Here is a 20,476-nt window from a genome sequence, read left to right on the forward strand (position 1 = left end):
TCTGTTCTGACAATGACCATTTCTTTCCCAAGCGTCCATTTGTTACAAGAAACGTCTGGTCGTCTGTTGACATGAACTACCTCTGTCTTTGCTGACCTAGTAATAATTACAAAAGAGTAATTTTCACAAACACTATGACAAGCATTGTATGGTCAAAAACAGCAATATATTTTTCAGAGGTATGTGTTTCCTATGGTATTGTAGATCGTGGATACTATGATGCCAATGATGCACTAATATTGTTCATGATCTAACATGGGCTGTGCTTCATCTACATTTAAATCTGTTTATAAATGTAGATATTCATCATTTAGCTGGGAGTAAACTTAAACACTTTCCACTTAAGAGGGACTTGTCAGCACTTACCAACAAAGAAAAGATGACCAAAGAACCCTCTTTAAAGAGTAAGTGAAGAAAGCCCCCTTTGAAGCTGTGACCATTCTCAGTGGACATTAATATTAATATTACATTACATCGGATGTGTTAGAACCCCCAACAGGCCCTCTGTGTAATTTCCCAATCACCAGCCAGCATGGAAGCAGAGTATCCTGAGTGGTGTGAGGATGATCAGAACAAGCGATCTAAGGTATCTGCAGTAACCCCCATGTTATTGAACTACTCAAAAATGCCATTAGGCAGTCCTAAAATAAATCCTTGTCATTGGTCATACATGAGGGCATTGGGTATTGGGGTCTGATCGGCAGTCTGGTATATGATAAACCTACAGCTTACTTTTACAATACATTGTTGAACATGGTGTGTTGTTTTAATGTACTGTACAGGGAGGGATTCATGTTCATCTTTTGATTACATTTTGCTGTAGGTTTAAATGTAGCTTACTAATAGCTATACTATGACCCATCAGTGAGGCAGTCATAGGCCACAGTGCTGAAGCTCCCATCCCATCGCTAGCTGCTCCTGAACCTCTAATTTCCATCACCTACCTGTCAACATGTCGGCTGGCTGGTAATGAACGGATCATTATTCCAGGAGGGGGCACGGAAGAAAAAAAGGGGTCTCTGTTTAAAGAATGATTAATTATTCGCCTGTCATGGCAGCACCAAGAACGCCTGAATTCATTAAAGAGAATAATAATAATTTCAGCTGAAGGAGAAAACTCATCTCGTAGGCATACCTTGAGGTACAGTAGGCTTGATGTTCAGGGTACTATATGCCTGTGACAACCAGGCAGACGTTTTCTGAAAGATACTACCTTGTACACACATTTACGTACTCTACTTTGGTGGGTTTCGATGTAAGAGGAGAAAGTGGAAGCGTTAACCAAAGAAAATGCTTATTCTACAGTTGATGTGTTGAAAACAAAGAACTATGCTGCCTATTAGGAATGTTCATTCCTTATTAGTATTTCCCTCAAAGCATGATTATTATGATATTTAAGGGTGCCTCAAATGTCTATATGTATAGTTTTCCTCAGGGGAATTTCCCTAGATAAAAGTACATTTTTATCAGTTCAATCTGAAGTTGTAAGGGGCAGGAAAAAATCAGTGCCAGCACGATTGTGTGAGATTGCCATGGATACAGTCATGCACAATCCTATAGGAGTTGACAGTGGAACTGCAAACTGCAAGTGTATAATCAGGTCCTTTTTCCACTGTGGGGAAATTAATTCAAAGTCAGATATAATGTATTCTGCCTCTTAAGTTAGTGTAATTCAACAACAATCACTTTTCTGCTCCTACCTATTTTACCTACAACAGCAAAAATCCATGGACAGGCCACTTGGTCGTCATACCTTCGTTTCCATGGAGATGTCATGCATATTGGCACCATATGTATTAGTTCCATCATGTGACATAAGGGCATCAGAATGGAAACCACCTGAGCCATATACAGTGCCTTCAGAAAGTGTTCAGACCCCTTCGCTGTATCCACGTTTTATTGTGTTACAGCCTGAATTTAAAATTGATTAAATTAATATTTGATTTGATATATTACACATTGTATGGTGTATCAATACACCCAGTCACTACAAAGATACAGGTGTCCTTCCAAACTCAGTTGACGAAGAGGAAAGAAACCGCTCAGGGATTTCACTATGATGCCAAGTGTGACTTTATAACAGTAACAGAGTTTAATGGCTGTGATAGGAGAAAACTGAGAATGGATCAACAACATTTCAGTTACTCCACGATGCTAACCGAAATGACAAAGAAGGAAGCCTGTACAGAATACAAATATTCAAAAACATGCATCCTGTTCGCATTAAGGAGCTAAAGTAATACTGCAAAAAATGTGGCACAAAAATGTACTTTATGTCCTGAATACAAAGTGTTATGCTTGGGGAAAATCAAACACATCACTGAGTACCACTCTTCATATTTTCAAGCATGGTAAAGGCTGCATTATGTTATGGGTATGCTTGTAATCGGTAAAGACAAAGGGGTTTTTGAGCTAAAAATAAATTAATGGAATAGAACTAAGCACGGGCAAAGTCCTAGAGAAAAACCTGGTTCAGTCTGCTTTCCAAAAGACACTGGGAGACAAATTTACCTTTCAGCAGGACAATAACCTAAAACACAAGGGCAAATATACACTGGAGTTACTTACCAATATGACATTGAATGTTCCTGAGTGGCCTAGTTACAGTTTTGACTTTTTTAAATTTAATTTAATTTCACCTTTATTTAACCAGGTAGGCTAGTTGAGAACAAGTTCTCATTTGCAACTGCGACCTGTACAAGATAAAGCAAAGCAGTGTGACACAGACAACAACACAGAGTTACACATGGGGTAAACCATAAACAAGCCAATAACACAATAAACATGTCAATGACACAGTAGAAAAAAGAAAGTCTATATACATTGTGTGCAAAAGGCATGAGGAGGTAGGCAATTAACACTGGAGTGATAAATGAGCAGATGATGATGTGCAAGTAGAGATACTGGTGTGCAAAAGAGCAGAAAAGTAAATAATATAAAAACAGTATGGGGATGAGGTAGGTAGATTGGGTGGGCTATTTACAGATGGACTATGTACAGCTGCAGCGATCGGTTAGCTGCTCAGATAGTTCATGTTTAAAGTTGGTGAGGGAAATAAAAGTCTCCAACTTCAGCGATTTTTGCAATTCGTTCCAGTCACTGGCAGCAGAGAACTGGAAGGAAAGGCGGCCAAATGAGGTGTTGGCTTTGGGGATGATCAGTGAGATATACCTGCTGGAACGTGTGCTACGGGTGGGTGTTGTTATCGTTACCAGTGAACTGAGATAAGGCGGAGCTTTACCTAGCATAGACTTATAGATGACCTGGAGCCAGTGGGTCTGGCCACGAATATGTAGCGAGAGCCAGCTGACTAGAGCATACAGGTCGCAGTGGTGGGTGGTATAAGGTGATTTGGTAACAAAACGGATGGCACTGTGATAGACTGCATCCAGTTTGCTGAGTAGAGTGTTGGAAGCTATTTTGTAGATGACATCGCCGAAGTCGAGGATCGGTAGGATAGTCAGTTTTACTAGGGTAATTTTGGCGAAGGAGGCTATGTTGCGAAATAGAAAGCCGATTCTAGATTTGATTTTGGATTGGAGATGTTTAATATGAGTCTGGAAGGAAAGTTTACAGTCTAGCCAGACACCGAGGTATTTATAGTTGTCCACATATTCTAGGTCGGAACCGTCCAGGGTGGTGATGCTAGTCGGGCGGGTGGGTGCGGGCAGCGAACGGTTGAAAAGCATGCATTTGGTTTTACTAGCGTTTAAGAGCAGTTGGAGGCCATGGAAGGAGTGTTGTATGGCATTGAAGCTCATTTGGAGGTTAGTTAGCACAGTGTCCAAGGAATGGCCAGAAGTATACATAATGGTGTCGTCTGCGTAGAGGTGGATCAGGGAATCGCCCCGCTGCAAGAGCGACATCATTGATATATACAGAGAAAAGAGTCGGCCCGAGAATTGAACCCTGTGGTACCCCCATAGAGACTGCCAGAGGTCCGGACAACATGCCCTCCGATTTGACACACTGAACTCTGTCTGCAAAGTAGTTGGTGAACCAGGCGAGGCAGTTATTAGAAAAACCAAGGCTATTGAGTCTGCCGATAAGAATACGGTGATTGACAGAGTCGAAAGCCTTGGCCAGGTCAATGAAGACGGCTGCACAGTACTGTCTTTTATCGACGGCGGTTATGATATCGTTTCGTACCTTGAGCGTGGCTGAAGTGCACCCGTGACCGGCTCGGAAGCCGGATTGCACAGCGGAGAAGGTACGGTGGGATTCGAAATGGTCAGTGATCTGTTTATTAACTTGGCTTTCGAAGACTTTAGATAGGCAGGGCAGGATGGATATAGGTCTGTAACAGTTTGGGTCTAGGGTGTCACCCCCTTTGAAGAGGGGGATGACCGTGGCAGCTTTCCAATCTTTAGGGATCTCGGACGATACAAAAGAGAAGTTGAACAGGCTGGTAATAGGGGTTGCAACAATGGCGGTGGATAGTTTTAGAAAGAGAGGTTCCAGATTGTCTAGCCCAGCTGATTTGTACGGGTCCAGGTTTTGCAGCTCTTTCAGAACATCTGCTGTCTGGATTTGGGTGAAGGAGAAGCTGGGGAGGCTTGGGCGAGTAGCTGCGGGGGAGGTGGAGCTGTTGGCCGGGGTTGGAGTAGCCAGGAGGAAGGCATGGCCAGCCGTTGAGAAATGCTTATTGAAATTTTCGATTATCATGGATTTATCAGTGGTGATCGTGTTACCTAGCCTCAGTGCAGTGGGCAGCTGGGAGGAGGTGCTCTTGTTCTCCATGGACTTTATAGTGTCCCAAAACCTTCTGGAGTTAGAGCTACAGGATGCGAATTTCTGCTTGAAAAAGCTAGCCTTTGCTTTCCTGACTGACTGTGTATATTGGTTCCTGACTTCCCTGAACAGTTGCATATCGTGGGGACTATTCGATGCTATTGCAGTCCGCCACAGGATGTTTTTGTGCTGGTCAAGGGCAGTCAGGTCTGGAGTGAGGTCAGGTCTCTTTAATCGGCTTGAAAATCTATGGCAAGACTTGAAAATTGCAGTATAGCCATGATCAACAACCAACTCGACAGAGCTTGAAGAATTTTAAAAAGAATAATGTGCAAATATTGTACAATCCTAGTGTGCAACGCTCTTAGAGAATTACCCAGAAAGACTGACAGCTGCAATCGCTGCCAAAGGAAATTCTAACATGTATTGTGTCCGGGGTGTGAATACCTACAGTTGAAGTTGGAAGTTAACATGCACCTTAGAAAAATACATTTAAACTCAGTTTTTCACAATTCCTGACATTTAATCCTAGTAAAAATTCATTGTCTTAGGTCAGTTAGGATCACCACTTTATTGTAAGAATGTGAAATGTCAGAATAATAGTAGAGAGAATTATTTATTTCAGCTTTTATTTCTTTCATCACATTCCCAGTGGGTCATACACTCAAATACATACACTCAATTAGTATTTGGTAGCATTGCTTTTAAATTGTTTCACTTGGGTCAAACATTTTGTGTAGCCTTCCACAAGCTTCCCACAATAAGTTGGGTGAATTTTGGCCCATTCCTCCTGACAGAGCTGGTGTAACTGAGTCAGAGTTGTAGGCCTCCTTGCTCGCACACGCTTTTTCAGTTCTGCCCACAAATTTTCTATAGGATTGAGGTCAGGGCTTTGTGATGGCCACTCCAAATCCTTGACTTTGTTGTCCTGGAAGTATGGAAGTATGCTTGAGGTCATTGTCCATTTGGAAGACCCATTTGTGACCAAGGTTTAACTTCCTGACTGATGTCTTGAGATGTTGTTTCAATATATCCACATAATTTTCCAGCCTCATGATGCCATCTATTTTGTGAACTGCACCAATCCCTCCTGCAGCAAAGCAACCCCACAACATGATGCTGCCACCCCCGTGCTTCACGGTTGGGATGGTGTTCTTCGACTTGCAAGCCTCCCCCTTTTTCCTCCAAACATAAAGATGGTCATTATGGCCAAACAGTTCTATTTTTGTTCCATCAGACCAGAGGACATTTCTCCAAAAAGTACCACCTTTGTCCCCATGTGCAGTTGCAAACCGTAGTCTGTCTTTTTTATGGTGGTTTTGGAGAAGTGGCTTCTTCCTTGCTGAGCGGCCTTTCAGGTTATGTCGATATAGGACTCGTTTTACTGTGGATATAGATACTTGTGTATCTGTTTCCTCCAGCATCTTCAAAAGGTCCTTTGCTGTTGTTCTGGGATTGATTTGCACTTTCGCACCAAAGTATGTTCATCTCTAGGAGACAGAGCACGTCTCCTTCCTGAGCGGTATGACTGCTGCATGGTCCCATGGTATTTATACTTGCGTACTATTGTTTGTACAGATGAACATGGTACCTTCAGGCATTTGGGAATTGCTCCCAAGGATGAACCAGACTTGTGGAGGTCTACAATTTTTTTTCTGAGGTCTTGGCTGATTTCTTTTGATTTTCCCATGATGTCAAGCAAAGAGGTACTGAGTTTGAAGGTAGGCCTTGAAATACATTGTAACGGCTTTCTTCCAGGGGTGAAGGAGAGGACCAAAGTGCAGCGCGGTTAGTGTTCAACATGTTTAATTAGACGGTAAACAGTGAACACTTACAACAATACAAAACAACAAACCGTGAAAACCGATACAGTCCTATCTGGTGCAGAACACAAACACAGAGACAGGAAACAACCACCCACAAAATCCCAACACAAAACAAGCCTCCTATATATGATTCTCAATCAGGGACAACGATTACCATCTGCCTCTGATTGAGAACCATATTAGGCTGGACATAGAAACAGACAAACTAGACACACAACATAGAATTCCCACCCAGCTCACGTCCTGACCAACTAAACACATACAAAACAACAGAAAACAGGTCAGGAACGTGACAGAACCCCCCCCTCAAGGTGCGAACTCCGGGCGCACCCCTAAAACTCAAGGGGAGGGTCTGGGTGGGCATCTGTCCGGGGTGGCGGCTCCGGCGGTGGACGAGGACACCACTCCACCACTGTCTTTGTCCCCCTCCTTAGCGTCCTTTGAGTGGCGACCCTCGCCCCCGACCATGGTCCAGGAACCTTCACCAAGGCCCCTCCTAAATAGAGGAGACAACTCAGGACCGAGAGGTAGCTCAGGACAGAGAGGTAGCTCAGGACAGAGAGGTAGCTCAGGACAGAGAGGTAGCTCAGGACAGAGGGGCAACTCCGGACTAATGGCAGCTCCGGACTGAGTGGCAGCTCCGGACTGCGTGGCAGCTCCGGACTGAGTGGCAGCTCCGGACTGAGTGGCAGCTCCGGACTGAGTGGCAGCTCCGGACTGGGTGGCAGCTCCGGACTGGGTGGCAGCTCCGGACTGGGTGGCAGCTCCGGACTGGGTGACCGCTCCGGACTGTAGGGCAGCTCATGACTGTAGGGCAGCTCATGACTGTAGGGCAGCTCATGACTGGAGGGCAGCTCATGACTGGAGGGCAGCTCATGACTGGAGGGCAGCTCATGACTGTCTGGCGGCTCTGGCAGCTCCTGACTGTCTGGCGGCTCTGGCAGCTCCTGACTGGCTGGCGTCTCTGGCAGCTCCTGACTGGCTGGCGTCTCTGGCAGCTCCTGACTGGCTGGCATCTCTGGCAGCTCCTGACTGGCTGGCGTCTCTGGCAGCTCCTGACTGGCTGGCGTCTCTGGCAGCTCCTGACTGGCTGGCGTCTCTGGCAGCTCCTGACTGGCTGGCGTCTCTGGCAGCTCCTGACTGACGGACGGCTCTAGCGGCTCCTGACTGACGGACGGCTCTAATGGCTCAGGACAGACGGGCGGCTCTAATGGCTCGTGGCAGACGGATGACTCAGATGGCGCTGGGCAGACAGATGGCTCAGATGGCGCTAGGCAGACAGATGGCTCAGACGGCGCTGGGCAGACGGATGGCTCAGATGGCGCTGGGCAGACGGATGGCTCAGACGGCGCTGGGCAGACGGATGACTCAGACGGCGCTGGGCAGACGGATGGCTCAGACGGCGCTGGGCAGACGGATGGCTCAGATGGCGCTGGGCAGGCAGATGGCTCAGACGGCGCTGGGCAGGCAGATGGCTCAGACTGCGTTGGGCAGGCAGGCAGTACAGACGGTGCTGGGCAGACGAGCAGTGCAGGCGGCGTTGGGCAGACAGCCGACTCTGACCTGCTGAGGCGCACAGTAGGCCTGGTGCGTGGTGCCGGAACTGGTGGTACCGGACTGGAGACACGCACCTCAAGGCTAGTGCGGGGAGCAGGAACAGGGCACACTGGACTCTCGAAGCGCACTATAGGCCTGGTGCGTGGTACCGGAACTGGAGGTACTGGGCTGGAGACACGCACCATAGGGATAGTGCGTAGAGGAGGAACAGGGCTCTGGAGACGCACAGGAGGCTTGGTGCGTGGTGCCGGAACTGGTGGTACCGGGCTGAAGACACGCACCATAGGGCTAGTGCGTGGAGGAGGAACAGGGCTCTGGAGACGCACAGGAAGCCTGGTGCGTGGTGTAGGCACTGATGGTACTGGGCTGGGGCGGGAAGGTGGCACCGGATATACCGGACCGTGCAGGCGTACTGGCTCCCTTGAGCACTGAGCCTGCCCAACCTTACCTGGTTGAATGCTCCCCGTAGCCCATCCAGTGCGGGGAGGTGGAATAACCCGCACTGGGCTGTGTAGGCGAACCGGGGACACCATGCGTAAGGCTGGTGCCATGTACACCGGCCCGAGGAGACGTACTGGAGGCCAGATATGTAGAGCCGGCTTCATGGCACTTGGCTCAATGCTCAATCTAGCCCGCCCAGTGCGGGGAGGTGGAATAACCCGCACCGGGCTATGCACCCGTACAGGAGACACCGTGCGCTCTTCCGCATAACACGGTGTCTGCCCGTACTCCCGCTCTCCACGGTAATCACACACCTCAGGGCGAGTACCGTGTATGCTACGCCAAACCAACATCTCTCTCTCTTCGCTCTCCCCCAATATCACCAACAACTCATCAAATGTCTCATAATCTCCCATCCTTTCACTTTCCTCCAATCTGTCCAATAACTCCTCCACATTCTCCGACTCGTACCTCAATTTAGCCCACTGCTCCTTCTGGTAAGCACGGGGAACTGGCTCAAATCTCCCACTTGACCCAGCCATACTCCCCGTGTGCCCCCCCCCCAAGAAATTTTTGGGGGAGCCTCTCGGGCTTCCAGCCACTCTGCCTTGCTAGCTCCCGCTGCTGCTGCTGCTGCCGCCGTTGCCTGTTGCCACGCTGCTTGGTCCGGGTTTGGTGGGTGGTTCTGTAACGGCTTTCTTCCAGGGGTGAAGGAGAGGACCAAAGTGCAGCGCGGTTAGTGTTCAACATGTTTAATTAGACGGTAAACAGTGAACACTTACAACAATACAAAACAACAAACCGTGAAAACCGATACAGTCCTATCTGGTGCAGAACACAAACACAGAGACAGGAAACAACCACCCACAAAATCCCAACACAAAACAAGCCTCCTATATATGATTCTCAATCAGGGACAACGATTACCATCTGCCTCTGATTGAGAACCATATTAGGCTGGACATAGAAACAGACAAACTAGACACACAACATAGAATTCCCACCCAGCTCACGTCCTGACCAACTAAACACATACAAAACAACAGAAAACAGGTCAGGAACGTGACATACATTCACAGGTACACCTCCGATTGACTCAAATGATGTCAATTAGCCTATCAGAAGCTTCTAAAGCTATGACTTCATTTTCTGGAATTTTCCAAGCTGTTTAAAGGCACAGTCAACTTAGTGTATGTAAACTTCTGACCCACTGGAATTGTGATATAGTTAGTTATAAGTGAAATAATCTGTCTGTAAACAATTGTTGGAAAATTACTTGTGTCATGCACAAAGTAGATGTCCTAACTGACTTGCCAAAACTATAGTTTGTTTACAAGAAATTTGTGGAGTGGTTGAAAAACTAGTTTTAATGACTCCGACCTAAGTGTATGTGAACTTCCGACTTCAACTGTACGTAAATTAGATATTTTTGTATTTCACTTTAAATACATTTGCAAAAATTTCTGAAAACATGTTTCAGTTTGTCATTATGAGGTATTGTATGGGTGAGAAAAAATCAATTTAATCAATTTTGAATTTAGGCTGTAACACAACAAAATGTGGAATATGTCAAGGGGCATGAATACTTTCTGAAAGCACTGTATAGCATGCATGATCTGAAGCACCGGAAACCACGGACTCTTCTTGTATGAAAGAGTGGACTTTGTATTGTGAATGTCAAAGCCCTTGGAAAAAAATGAATAGCCATGATCTAATTATAACACAGTTCTTTCATAATCAATTAAAGTTCTGACGAGGGTTAATGAAGGTTTCAAAATTGGTCTTTGAAACAAAGGCCTCATTACTTGAATGAACTTGAAGTCTACGGCCATAACAATGGGAGAAAGCTTTCCCACTGGGCACAGACATCAGTGCAACGTCTAATTTTGATTTACATTTGGTTGAGTTATCGACTAACTTGAATTCAACGTGAAATCAACCAAAATCCTCCTGTCATTGGATTTAGGTTCAAAGTTAAGTGAAAAAAAGACTAAATTCCCTTTCGTTGATGACTTTTTGCAAATCCAAACAGTTTTCCACGTTGATTCAATGTCATCACATTTTAATTTTGGGGTTGAAATGACTTGGAAACAGCGTTGAATCAACACGTTTTTGCCCAGTGGGTTGCTTAAAATCATATTGTACAATTACAAAAAAGCACAATATGCAGATAAAAAGGCCAAGAAAAAAACTACTATTTTTAATGATACCTTGATATTGACACAAGTAAGCCTTTCACCATGCTAATGAGTCTCTTTCAATTGAACCCTCAGTGCATCAAGTGTCCAGTGTAATATAACATCAGATTGAAAACCCAGGAGGAGATGATACTCAAACACATGCAGCCTCACATTAACCTAATTACTTGTGCTGCCACCTCTTCAGAGTGCTACTCTCTCACAAGACACAGTTCACACACAGACAGTCCTCGTTGGCAGTCAATGCATGCCATGGGGTGTCACATATATGGACATAAGCCTCAGACTAGATGAGATACCCTGCATAATTCACATCCAGTGGAATAGCCTGTCTAAGTGAGAGCTTCTGCTAGCGTAGTGTGCTTGCTTCACATGTGTGATAATGAGATTCATTCACCAGAATAACACTCTTCAGGCGCTTCAGCCCAAAGGGTTTGATTCCATTCTGATTGTATTGATGCTGTATGAGGCAAATTTGAAAATCTATTTGAATTAAATTATTTCCCTTGTTCTGATTGTATCTTTTCTTTTTTTTTTACACCACTATAGCAACCCTGATTATGCTCTCTAGTCTCGTGGCTGAGGTTTCTTACTATTCTTGCTGAGGTACCATGCTACCATAAAAAGCCCTGTCAATTTCCTGACTTGATGTCTGTCTACTAAGCTGCACACAGTGGGTTACCTAATTCAAAACAATCACACACTGTGTTGCTGCCTGCGAGTATGTGCCTGTCACCAGTCAGACTCAGCACTTGCGACTTTAAGCACTTTAATGGCATTTCAGACTGGAGAACCTCAGTAATGTAAAGGTTTTTTTAGTCCCAGTGCTCTACGAAATGGCCCTGCTCCCAGCACAGTCACACACCCCACTCTCTGGGTTATTACCCCTCAGCCTGCATGGAGATGGAGTCAGCTCTTTAACAGCACAACACCTGGGTGTCTCCCCTCACACACCTCCCTGCGCCTCTCCACATCTTCAACAGGGAGCTCACTGGGTGAAGCTGTTCACACTGATACAATAACCCATCACATCTTCTCATGAAACAGCAAGACACTGCTCTGCTTGTGAGACTTTTTACAAGAGAACAGTCAGTGTGGGAATGAGTGTGAATAGCTGCTCAAAGAAACCTGTGCGATCATCCCACTTTATTGAATAAGGGTTCCAGTTAGCATAACTAAACAACACTACCTCTATTACAACACAGCACACACCTTAATGGTGACAAACTGCTCCTTCTGATTCCATAATGCCCACATTATGCCAAACCAATAAAAAACTGTGTGTTGAATTCTAGTGGAATCACACACTGCTTTCACCCAATCCCTGGCCTTCTAAGGACACCTGAAAAGCTCTGTCACACTAAATTACACATCCCTTTTGTGAGCCAACACAGTGGAGATTGAAGAGGTCCTTGTTGCTTCAACTTGTTGTGATAGACTAAGAGATATAGTGCTGTGCTAGGAGGAGGTAGGAGGGCCACTGACAAAGGAAGAGATTACCCAGAACCCACCTCGCCACTCATCTACCCTCTCCAATCCACAGTGCTATTGTGTGAAAACGTATGGATCCTTCCCAATACTGTGAGGAGAGACAATGCCAATGTGTGTCCATGCAGCCCACCTGATTGCAGAACTGGGTCTCCAATCCCTTGGGTAATTCCTACCCAAGGGATGGGAGAGAAATATGCCAGCACTTCACGCGAATACAAGCTACAAGCTTCAATTATCGGTGGAAGCTACATTCAGCTACACTCAAGAATCAAAGTGGAGGCTCTTGACCCAGAGCTGCCTCATCCACTTCAGTTTTTGACAAAAAAAAAAAAAACACACTGTTGGCATACGCTTATGCCGTCAACATAAAACTAGTATTCCCATTATCATTCTCTCCAAGTCCAATTTGTCCGTCTCACACAAACAAACAGCTTGTTTTTCATGTCATACATTGACACTCCTTTTCAGCATGAAAAATGCACTACCACAAGTAAACATGTCATTTTACTTCTCTCCAACAACAGACAGCATGCATTACAATCACTTCCAAACAAGCAAATGGGGAAAAGTCTGTCCATTGCCATTAGTGACTAAAGCCTAGCCTGTGTGATTGCAACTGGCAGCCTGAGACATGCAATCCATAATAAAATAATACATCCTGCATCATCCATGTGTGAGTGAGTGAGTGAGTGAGTGAGTGAGTGAGTGAGTGAGTGAGTGAGTGAGTGAGTGAGTGAGTGAGTGAGTGAGTGAGTGAGTGAGTGAGTGAGTGAGTGAGTGAGTGAGTGAGTGAGTGAGTGAGTGAGTGAGTGAGTGAGTGAGTGAGGGAGTGAGTGAGTGAGTGAGTGAGTGAGTGAGTGAGTGAGTGAGTGAGGGAGTGAGGGAGTGAGGGAGTGAGTGAGTGAGTGAATTCTTGCGGGTCTGTGCATAGATGTGTGCCTGCCTGTTTGAGAGAGACTAAAAAGAGAGGGATGAGAAAGAAAGAGCCAGTTGTAAGAGATGGAGAGCAGCGAAAGCCTTATACTACTATTAGTCAGCGGCGGTTGATGATGATAATTATCCCAGTGTGTTAAATGATTACTGAGGCTGTGATTAATTGCTTCAGCAGCTCACAGGACTCTCCAAAATGGACTTCTTTCACAACTCTCTTATCTGGAGCAGCTAAATCAGGCGAGCCAGGAAGGCAAAGGGTGGTGGTGAATAAGCCTTTTGAATTTCACAGCTGCCTCACTACAACCACAAAGACCAATCGGAGACTGATGGGCAATTCAATAGGACTCCAGCATAGAATTGATGAAAATGAAAATGTCAACGTTCTCTTGCGTGATAAGGTTTACTGGTGGTGGCTGTTTGAAACATTGTGTGTATGTGTGTACTGAGGTAAAGATTGTGCATGATTAGTCTGATCACAGCAGTCAGACCCTCAGGATTCTGCAGATGGCATCCTGTTAATACCATCTCTGTATCTCAATCATGACCATACCCAATGCATTGCAGAGCTCCACATAATAGACTATGCATCTTACTATTGGTTGTACTTTCCAATGTGTATCAAACTATTGTTGTAGTGGCTATTCTCTATGAAATGAGACATTGGATGGAAGAGGCCTACTTACGGAGACTGTTAGCAGGTACCCTGTTGGCTTGCATGTTGTCATAGTGCTGTCCATGCACTCCAATGTCTTCTGAGTGTTCTCCTGGACCAGGCTGGCGCATCACCTGGGCTAGAGCCCTGACAAAAAACACAAACACCTCAATCAGCTGGTTCACTCAATAATAAAGCATGACAAGGAAATCAAAATAGCTACGAAATCTAGCAAAATTACAGTAGCTCAAACGCTGTAAACCTCTATATTTATCTGATATTTACCGGAAATCCTTACAGGTCTTAATGTCTGAATAATGTAGATTAAATCAAATCAATTACTCTCATGCTTGTAGATGAACTACCAATGACCAATTAGCATATGCTCAAAGGGTTTTCATTGATATGCACAGTACCATTTATGCTATATTGGGTTAGTGGGATCACCTTCCTTTGTGCATTGATAATATAGTTGAGAAATATGACAAATCACAATAGGGATCACAAGGCATGTTGAGACAAAGGCAGCCCACTGAGCACAGACGTCAGTTCAACGTCTAGTTTTGATTTACTTTTGGTTGAGTTGTCAACTTACGTAAGTTCAACGTGAAATTAGTCATCACATTGAATCTTTTTGTTGAAATGACATGGAAACAACATTGAATCAACCAGTTTTTGGGGGAAGTGAACCTTAAGTTGTGGTAACCCACAATGAAGCTAATTAAAATGCTGAAATCTAGGGCAGTCAGATAATTAAAAACAATTGCAGGTGTAATGGAGTACAAAAGTGGCTTTTAATGGCACCATGTTGGTAGATGACATCAAGGGAGATGAGAGTATGGCTCATCACACATTACTACCTACAGCACGTCTTGTTTTACCAGGACGTAGTGAGCATGGCTCATCACACATTACTACCTACAACACATTTGGTTTTACTAGGACACAGTGAGCTCATTATTATTCAGTATAGAGTTCTCAATCATTCAGAATGAAAAGTATGGCATTTCGATGGAATCTCAAGACATCAGCGCAATTGGACAGGTATTCACAGTCACTCACAAATAAAATATAGTAGACTGCATAGGTATTGCCTATGATTGCCAATCAAATTGTGGTCAGTAGAACTGACTGAGCATGTATATTTATTCTATATTTTAACACTTCCCACTAGGCAAAAACTGATTGGATCATGAATCAATGTTGTTTCCATGTGTATGTGACCAATACAATTTGATTTGATTAGATTTCAACTAACAAGTCTATGTGATGTGGGAAAATCGACTGGATTTGAAAAAAGTCATCAAGGTAAGGACATTTCTTATTTATTTCACCCAACTTTTAACCCGAAATGTTTTGTTGATTTTTGTTGTGGATTTCAACCAAATGTAAATCGAAACTAGAAGTTGAACTGACGTCTGTGTCCAGTGGGTTATCACCTATTTTAACAAAACAGCATCTTTAATGCATCTACATATTTTAAAGAAACTTCTGACACCCAAATAAAAGTTAAATTCCTGCATTCATTTAGGCTATCCAAAGTTGTTACTGCATTGAGCACAGGGACTGCTGATGTTGTTTACTGTTCACACACCTTGACATGTTTTCTCTGTGTGGACGGTGCGCCTTTTCAAGTCCAAGTTTTGTGAAAATCCCAACGAGGGCCATTATGGCAACAACTCCACATATTATATACACAATTAAGTTTGTTTTATCCTTTGTGGTGTCGTGAGTGGGGTCTTTTTTCTTAGGCGGGGGTCTGCCTGTCATCATCCACGGCGGGGTGTCATAGTTTTTGCAGGTGGTCTGGTCCAGCCGCGAGCTTGTAAACTCACAGCAGAATCTGAAGCCACAGGTCCCGCAGCAGTACAGGTAACTGCCCGTCTGGCACACAAACGGCGGATCCCACTGGCCCATCACATCGTAATAACCCCGGCACCTGTCCTCTGTATGCGGACTCTCCGAAACGCTGTTCTCTCCGTTCAATTTTGACTCGTTGGTACCCGTTTGTACCATAATAAAGCCGTCTAGCTTCTGCCCTGGCTCCCCCTCCGCGTCGCATACAAGAACTTTCACCAAAAAGTAGCCAAGCAACAACCCCGCGCTTCTCATCATGTGCGTCCCTTTGTTACTTTTCTTCTCCACTGTAGACGAAGGAAAGGCGATAACCAGGTATCATAACAAGCTTGTACGCATAATCCAAGAACATGAAACACAGCCATCCACAATGATTATCATGATTACGCACCGCAACTTCTGCGCGTAATTGTCCATCAGCGCACGGTGATGTTGTATGGGAATGTGTGTAAATGTTATATCTGTTCCAATTGCTTACAACAACAAAAAACTGACGAGATCTTTACACTGATGCGACAACAACACTTTTACAGTTGCTACAGGTATCTTGAATAGGTTTAGACAATTTCTCTGCGCTGCGCCACAGACATCCTCCGTTGACAGTCGGAGTCCTTATTGGTAGTTCACTCCAGGCAGTAGGAATATTACCGAACCGATTACCGAGAGACTGGGAGAGTGGGGAAGAAAAAGGAGGTGGAGACACTTGAGGTAGGTGGGAGAGAGACAGGCAGAAAGAGCGAGATCTGGTGTATGCAATCTGTTGTTTATATACAGAACAACAAGCTCATGCTCAGATTTCATTTTTTCATAGTAGCCTACTGCAGGCTACAGAAAAATATATACTGTATTCAGACAATACAATACTGTCCGAATATTTCTTTCTTTATATGCCTATAAAGTCGCAGGGTGCATTGAAATGATAGAGTTGCAATGTTGCTGTTGTCTGTCAAGTCAAATGTGATTTCATGCATGTTGTATTTGACTGCTATTTGTGGCCAATATATTGCACCTTATTTGTATCACTACGTATTGTTCAATAGGCCACAACTATGAAAAGAGGATATAGCCCAGGCAAACAAGGTGTGATTAGTATTGTTGTGACCTTTGTCATTGCAGTGCTGTAACTGTATTGTCATTTGACAATAGGCATAATCAATACAATTCGTCTGACTAATGCATTTGATTTGTATACCTGTACATTTTGTAATTCTGAATGTATATCCCTTGGTTGTACCACACACAAAAGGGTGTGGTACATATCATTATTTCTGTAAGACTTGATTATTGAGAACAACTTCCTAGTCAAAAAATCCTAAAGGATTCCAATAGAAAAATCCTATTACAATCCAAAAGTAAATCCTATCAGATTTTAGAACCTATCCTATAGGATTTGATTCCTATAGAATCCTATAGGGGTCCATTTGGACTGGTTCCAATAGTTGTTATTTTATTGGAATCCAATAGGAGTTGTTGACTAGGGAGATATTCTCAACATTAAAGTGCTTCAGAGGTCTCAACACTCACAGTAAAAGTCCTAAATAAATAATTGCATGATCATGCTATTTTGTGTGTGGTACAATCAGGGGAGATACAATACATTCCAAATTTCAAAATCCAGTGGTGTAAAGTACTTAAGTAAAAATACTTGAAATACTTAAGTAGTTTTTGCTGGTATCTGTACTTTACTTTACTATTAAATTTTTTTGACAACTTTTACTTTTACTTCACTTCATTCCTAAAGAAAATAATGCACTTTTTACTTCATACATTTTCCCTGACACTCAAAAGTATTTGTTACATTTTGCACGCTTAGCAGGACAGGAAAATGGTCAAATTCACGGACTTATTAAGAGAACTGCTTCTAATCTGGCAGACTCACTAAACACAAGCTTCATCTGTAAATGATGTCTGAGTGTTGGAGTGTGCCCCTGGCTATCCGTAAATGAAAAAAAAAAGAAAATGGTACGGTCTGGTTTGATTAACCCTCCTTAAGGGTAAACAATGGCCCGCCACTATGTATAACAGCAGAGAAAACCCCCTAAATATATTTTTTTCAACTGGAAATTTGATGACTTTTCCTAGAGTGACCCCAACATTAGAAAAAGTGAAACATCGCCTTTGTCCATATTTCCATGAAAGCTGTACACCACCAGGGTACAAAGGTTGTCTTTGGGTCATTTTTGACCCGGCAGTTCTAAAATCATTTACACACCACAAAAATCACAAAGACACACACACACACACACACACACACACACACACACACACACACACACACACACACACACACACACACACACACACACACACACACCACACACACCACACACACACCACACACACACACACCACACACACACACAATGAGAAATTGAGATTATGTGTGCTACTGATTGAACTCATATAAAACTAAAACTTTCTTGTGCATGTGCAGCATCTCCCCTCCACGATCCCACACATGACTGAAGTTCACAGACAAAATAAAAACAATTTCAGACAAAATAAACTAAATTTCAGACAAAATAAGCATTTCTTGAAAGCATTGTTTACTAATGGAGGGTCACTAAAGGTGCTGCAGATGACAGTCCCCCCAGTTCTCTCTTTGCTGAACAATGAGTGCACGTTTCAGTGGCCAACAGGTCGTATATCTGATTTTTTCAGATGTCCAGGAGGAACAAGAGAACAATGATTTAGAAGAGGAGGAGGTATATGAAGAAGAAGATGGGGAAGAATACAACCCAGAGCACGATGCATCATCTTCAGATAAACAAGAAATCACCCAAGCTGAAAGAGAGACATTTTTGTCAAAGAACAGCAAAAATAATATGGTCCTTGTCACCATATGACAACCAGGGCAGGGTGGCAGCACAAAATGTCATAAGGAGGACCCCAGGGCCCACAAGACATGCAGTTTCCCATGCCCAGGACATCGCCTCAACATTCTACATGTTCATCACACCAGCCATCGAAAAAATCATCATGGAAATGACACATTTGGAGGGTTTCATGGAGACAACTGGAAAAGGATGGATGAGATTGACCTGCGTGCCTACATAGGGCTGCTAATCTTAGCGGGTGTGTATAGGTCCCGAGGCGAGGCTACATGTAGTCTCTGGGATGCAGAGAGTGGAAGGGCGGTTTTCTGTGCCACGATGCCACTGAAAGTCTTTCACACTTTCTCAAGAATGCTACGATTCGATAACCTTGAGTCAAGACCTGCAAGACATGTGAGAGACAAACTGGTGGCCATAAGAGAGTTCTGGGAGAAGTAGGTGGAGCGTCTGCCATACCTCTACAACCCTGGGCCTGAAGTAACAGTGGATGAGAAACTGGTTCCATTCAGAGGTACATTTTTATTTTCATACCTGTAATGTAACTGATTTTCAGTGTCAATTTTATTATGTATTGCTGTAATATCATTGATTTATGTGATTGTTTTCTGTGACACTGACACTAATTACTGATAGTGATCTCTTTTGTCAAAAGGTCGCTGTCCTTTCCGGCAGTATATGCTCAGCAAGCCAGCAAAGTATGGCATCAAGATATGGGTGGCCTGTGACGCACAATCCAGCTATGCTTGGAAGATGCAAGTCTTCACAGGGAAGCCGACCAGTGGAGGCCCGGAGAAGAACCAGAGGATGAGGGTTGTGCTTGATGTGACAGATGGACTGAGGGGGCACAATGTCACGTGACAAATTCTTCACCTCTTATGAACTCAGCCAGCAGCTCCTGAAGAGGACGATCACCATGAATGGCACAGTTAGAAAGAACAAGCCTGAGCTCCCCCCTGCACTCCTCGCAACAAGGGGGAGAGAGGCCTTCTCATCAAAGTTTGCCTTCACCCCCACCACCACTCTAGTTTCTTACCTCCCAAAGAGGAACAAGAGTGTGGTCCTCCTGAGCACACTGCACAAAACGGCTGAGATCAGTGATCGTGAGGGCAGGAAGCCAGCCATCATCGTGGGCTACAACCACGTGGACAACCTGGACAAGGTGATTGGAACTTACAGCTGCAGGAGGATGACTGCCCGCTGGCCCCTGGTCATCTTCCATAACATCATTGATGTGTCCTCATACAATGCCTTTGTTATATGGAACAAGATCAACCCTACCTGGATGCCTGATAAGCAGAACAAGAGGAGGGTGTTCCTGGAGCAGCTGGGAAAGGCACTTGTAACCCCACACATTCAAAGAAGGGAGTGTCTCCCCCGCACAGCAGCCTCTGCAGCACTTGTGAAAGCTGTTCAGGGGGCTGAATCTTGTCCTGATGCAGCTGGGGCAGGCAAGAGGAGGAGATGCTTATTCTGCCCCCAAAGAAGGACTGTAAAATAAATACTATGTGCTGCACATGTGAGAAATACATCTGCAAAGTCCATGCACACACACTGCATACTGTCCTACATGTGCTAATTAGAGTTGATTGATTTATGTTCTTCATGTTTTTGTTTTGTATCTATTATCTTATTTTATTCTTATTTATTGTTGTTGTTTATACACCTTGTCGGTGGGGGCAATGGTTAATAAAATGGGAGAAGACTCATATTTGTATTTGAATTCCTCATTGTACAGTATATAAGAACATGTTGCCCAAAAGGTTCAAGACTGTTATTGCTTCCCTTCAATAAAATGCATTCAAAACTACTTTTTGCACATTTTTGCTACTTTCTTAAGCTATACAAGTGTTATCTCTTGCTAAAAATTTATGTTTACACCTATGCAGTACCTTTAGCAATAATAATAATAATAATAAACCTCTACTTTAGTAAAGAAAACAATTATGACAGATGTGT

At 44.1% G+C, this 20,476-nt stretch overlaps 1 protein-coding gene across 1 annotated transcript in view; it reads right to left on the reverse strand.

The window, feature by feature from the left end:
• The window catches only part of LOC120044552 (protein shisa-9B-like), a 31,952-nt gene extending 16,011 nt beyond the window's left edge, over positions 1-15,941 (reverse strand). The window contains exons 1-2 of the mRNA XM_038989209.1: positions 15,424-15,941; positions 13,861-13,976 (exon numbers count right to left, since the gene is read on the reverse strand). Coding sequence (XP_038845137.1) covers positions 13,861-13,976; positions 15,424-15,941 — 634 coding nt within the window. The remainder of the gene's footprint in view (positions 1-13,860; positions 13,977-15,423) is intronic.
• Positions 15,942-20,476: the final 4,535 nt, after the last annotated feature.

Source organism: Salvelinus namaycush, chromosome 3, assembly GCF_016432855.1.
Source record: "Salvelinus namaycush isolate Seneca chromosome 3, SaNama_1.0, whole genome shotgun sequence".
Classification (NCBI taxonomy): Eukaryota; Metazoa; Chordata; class Actinopteri; order Salmoniformes; family Salmonidae; genus Salvelinus; species Salvelinus namaycush.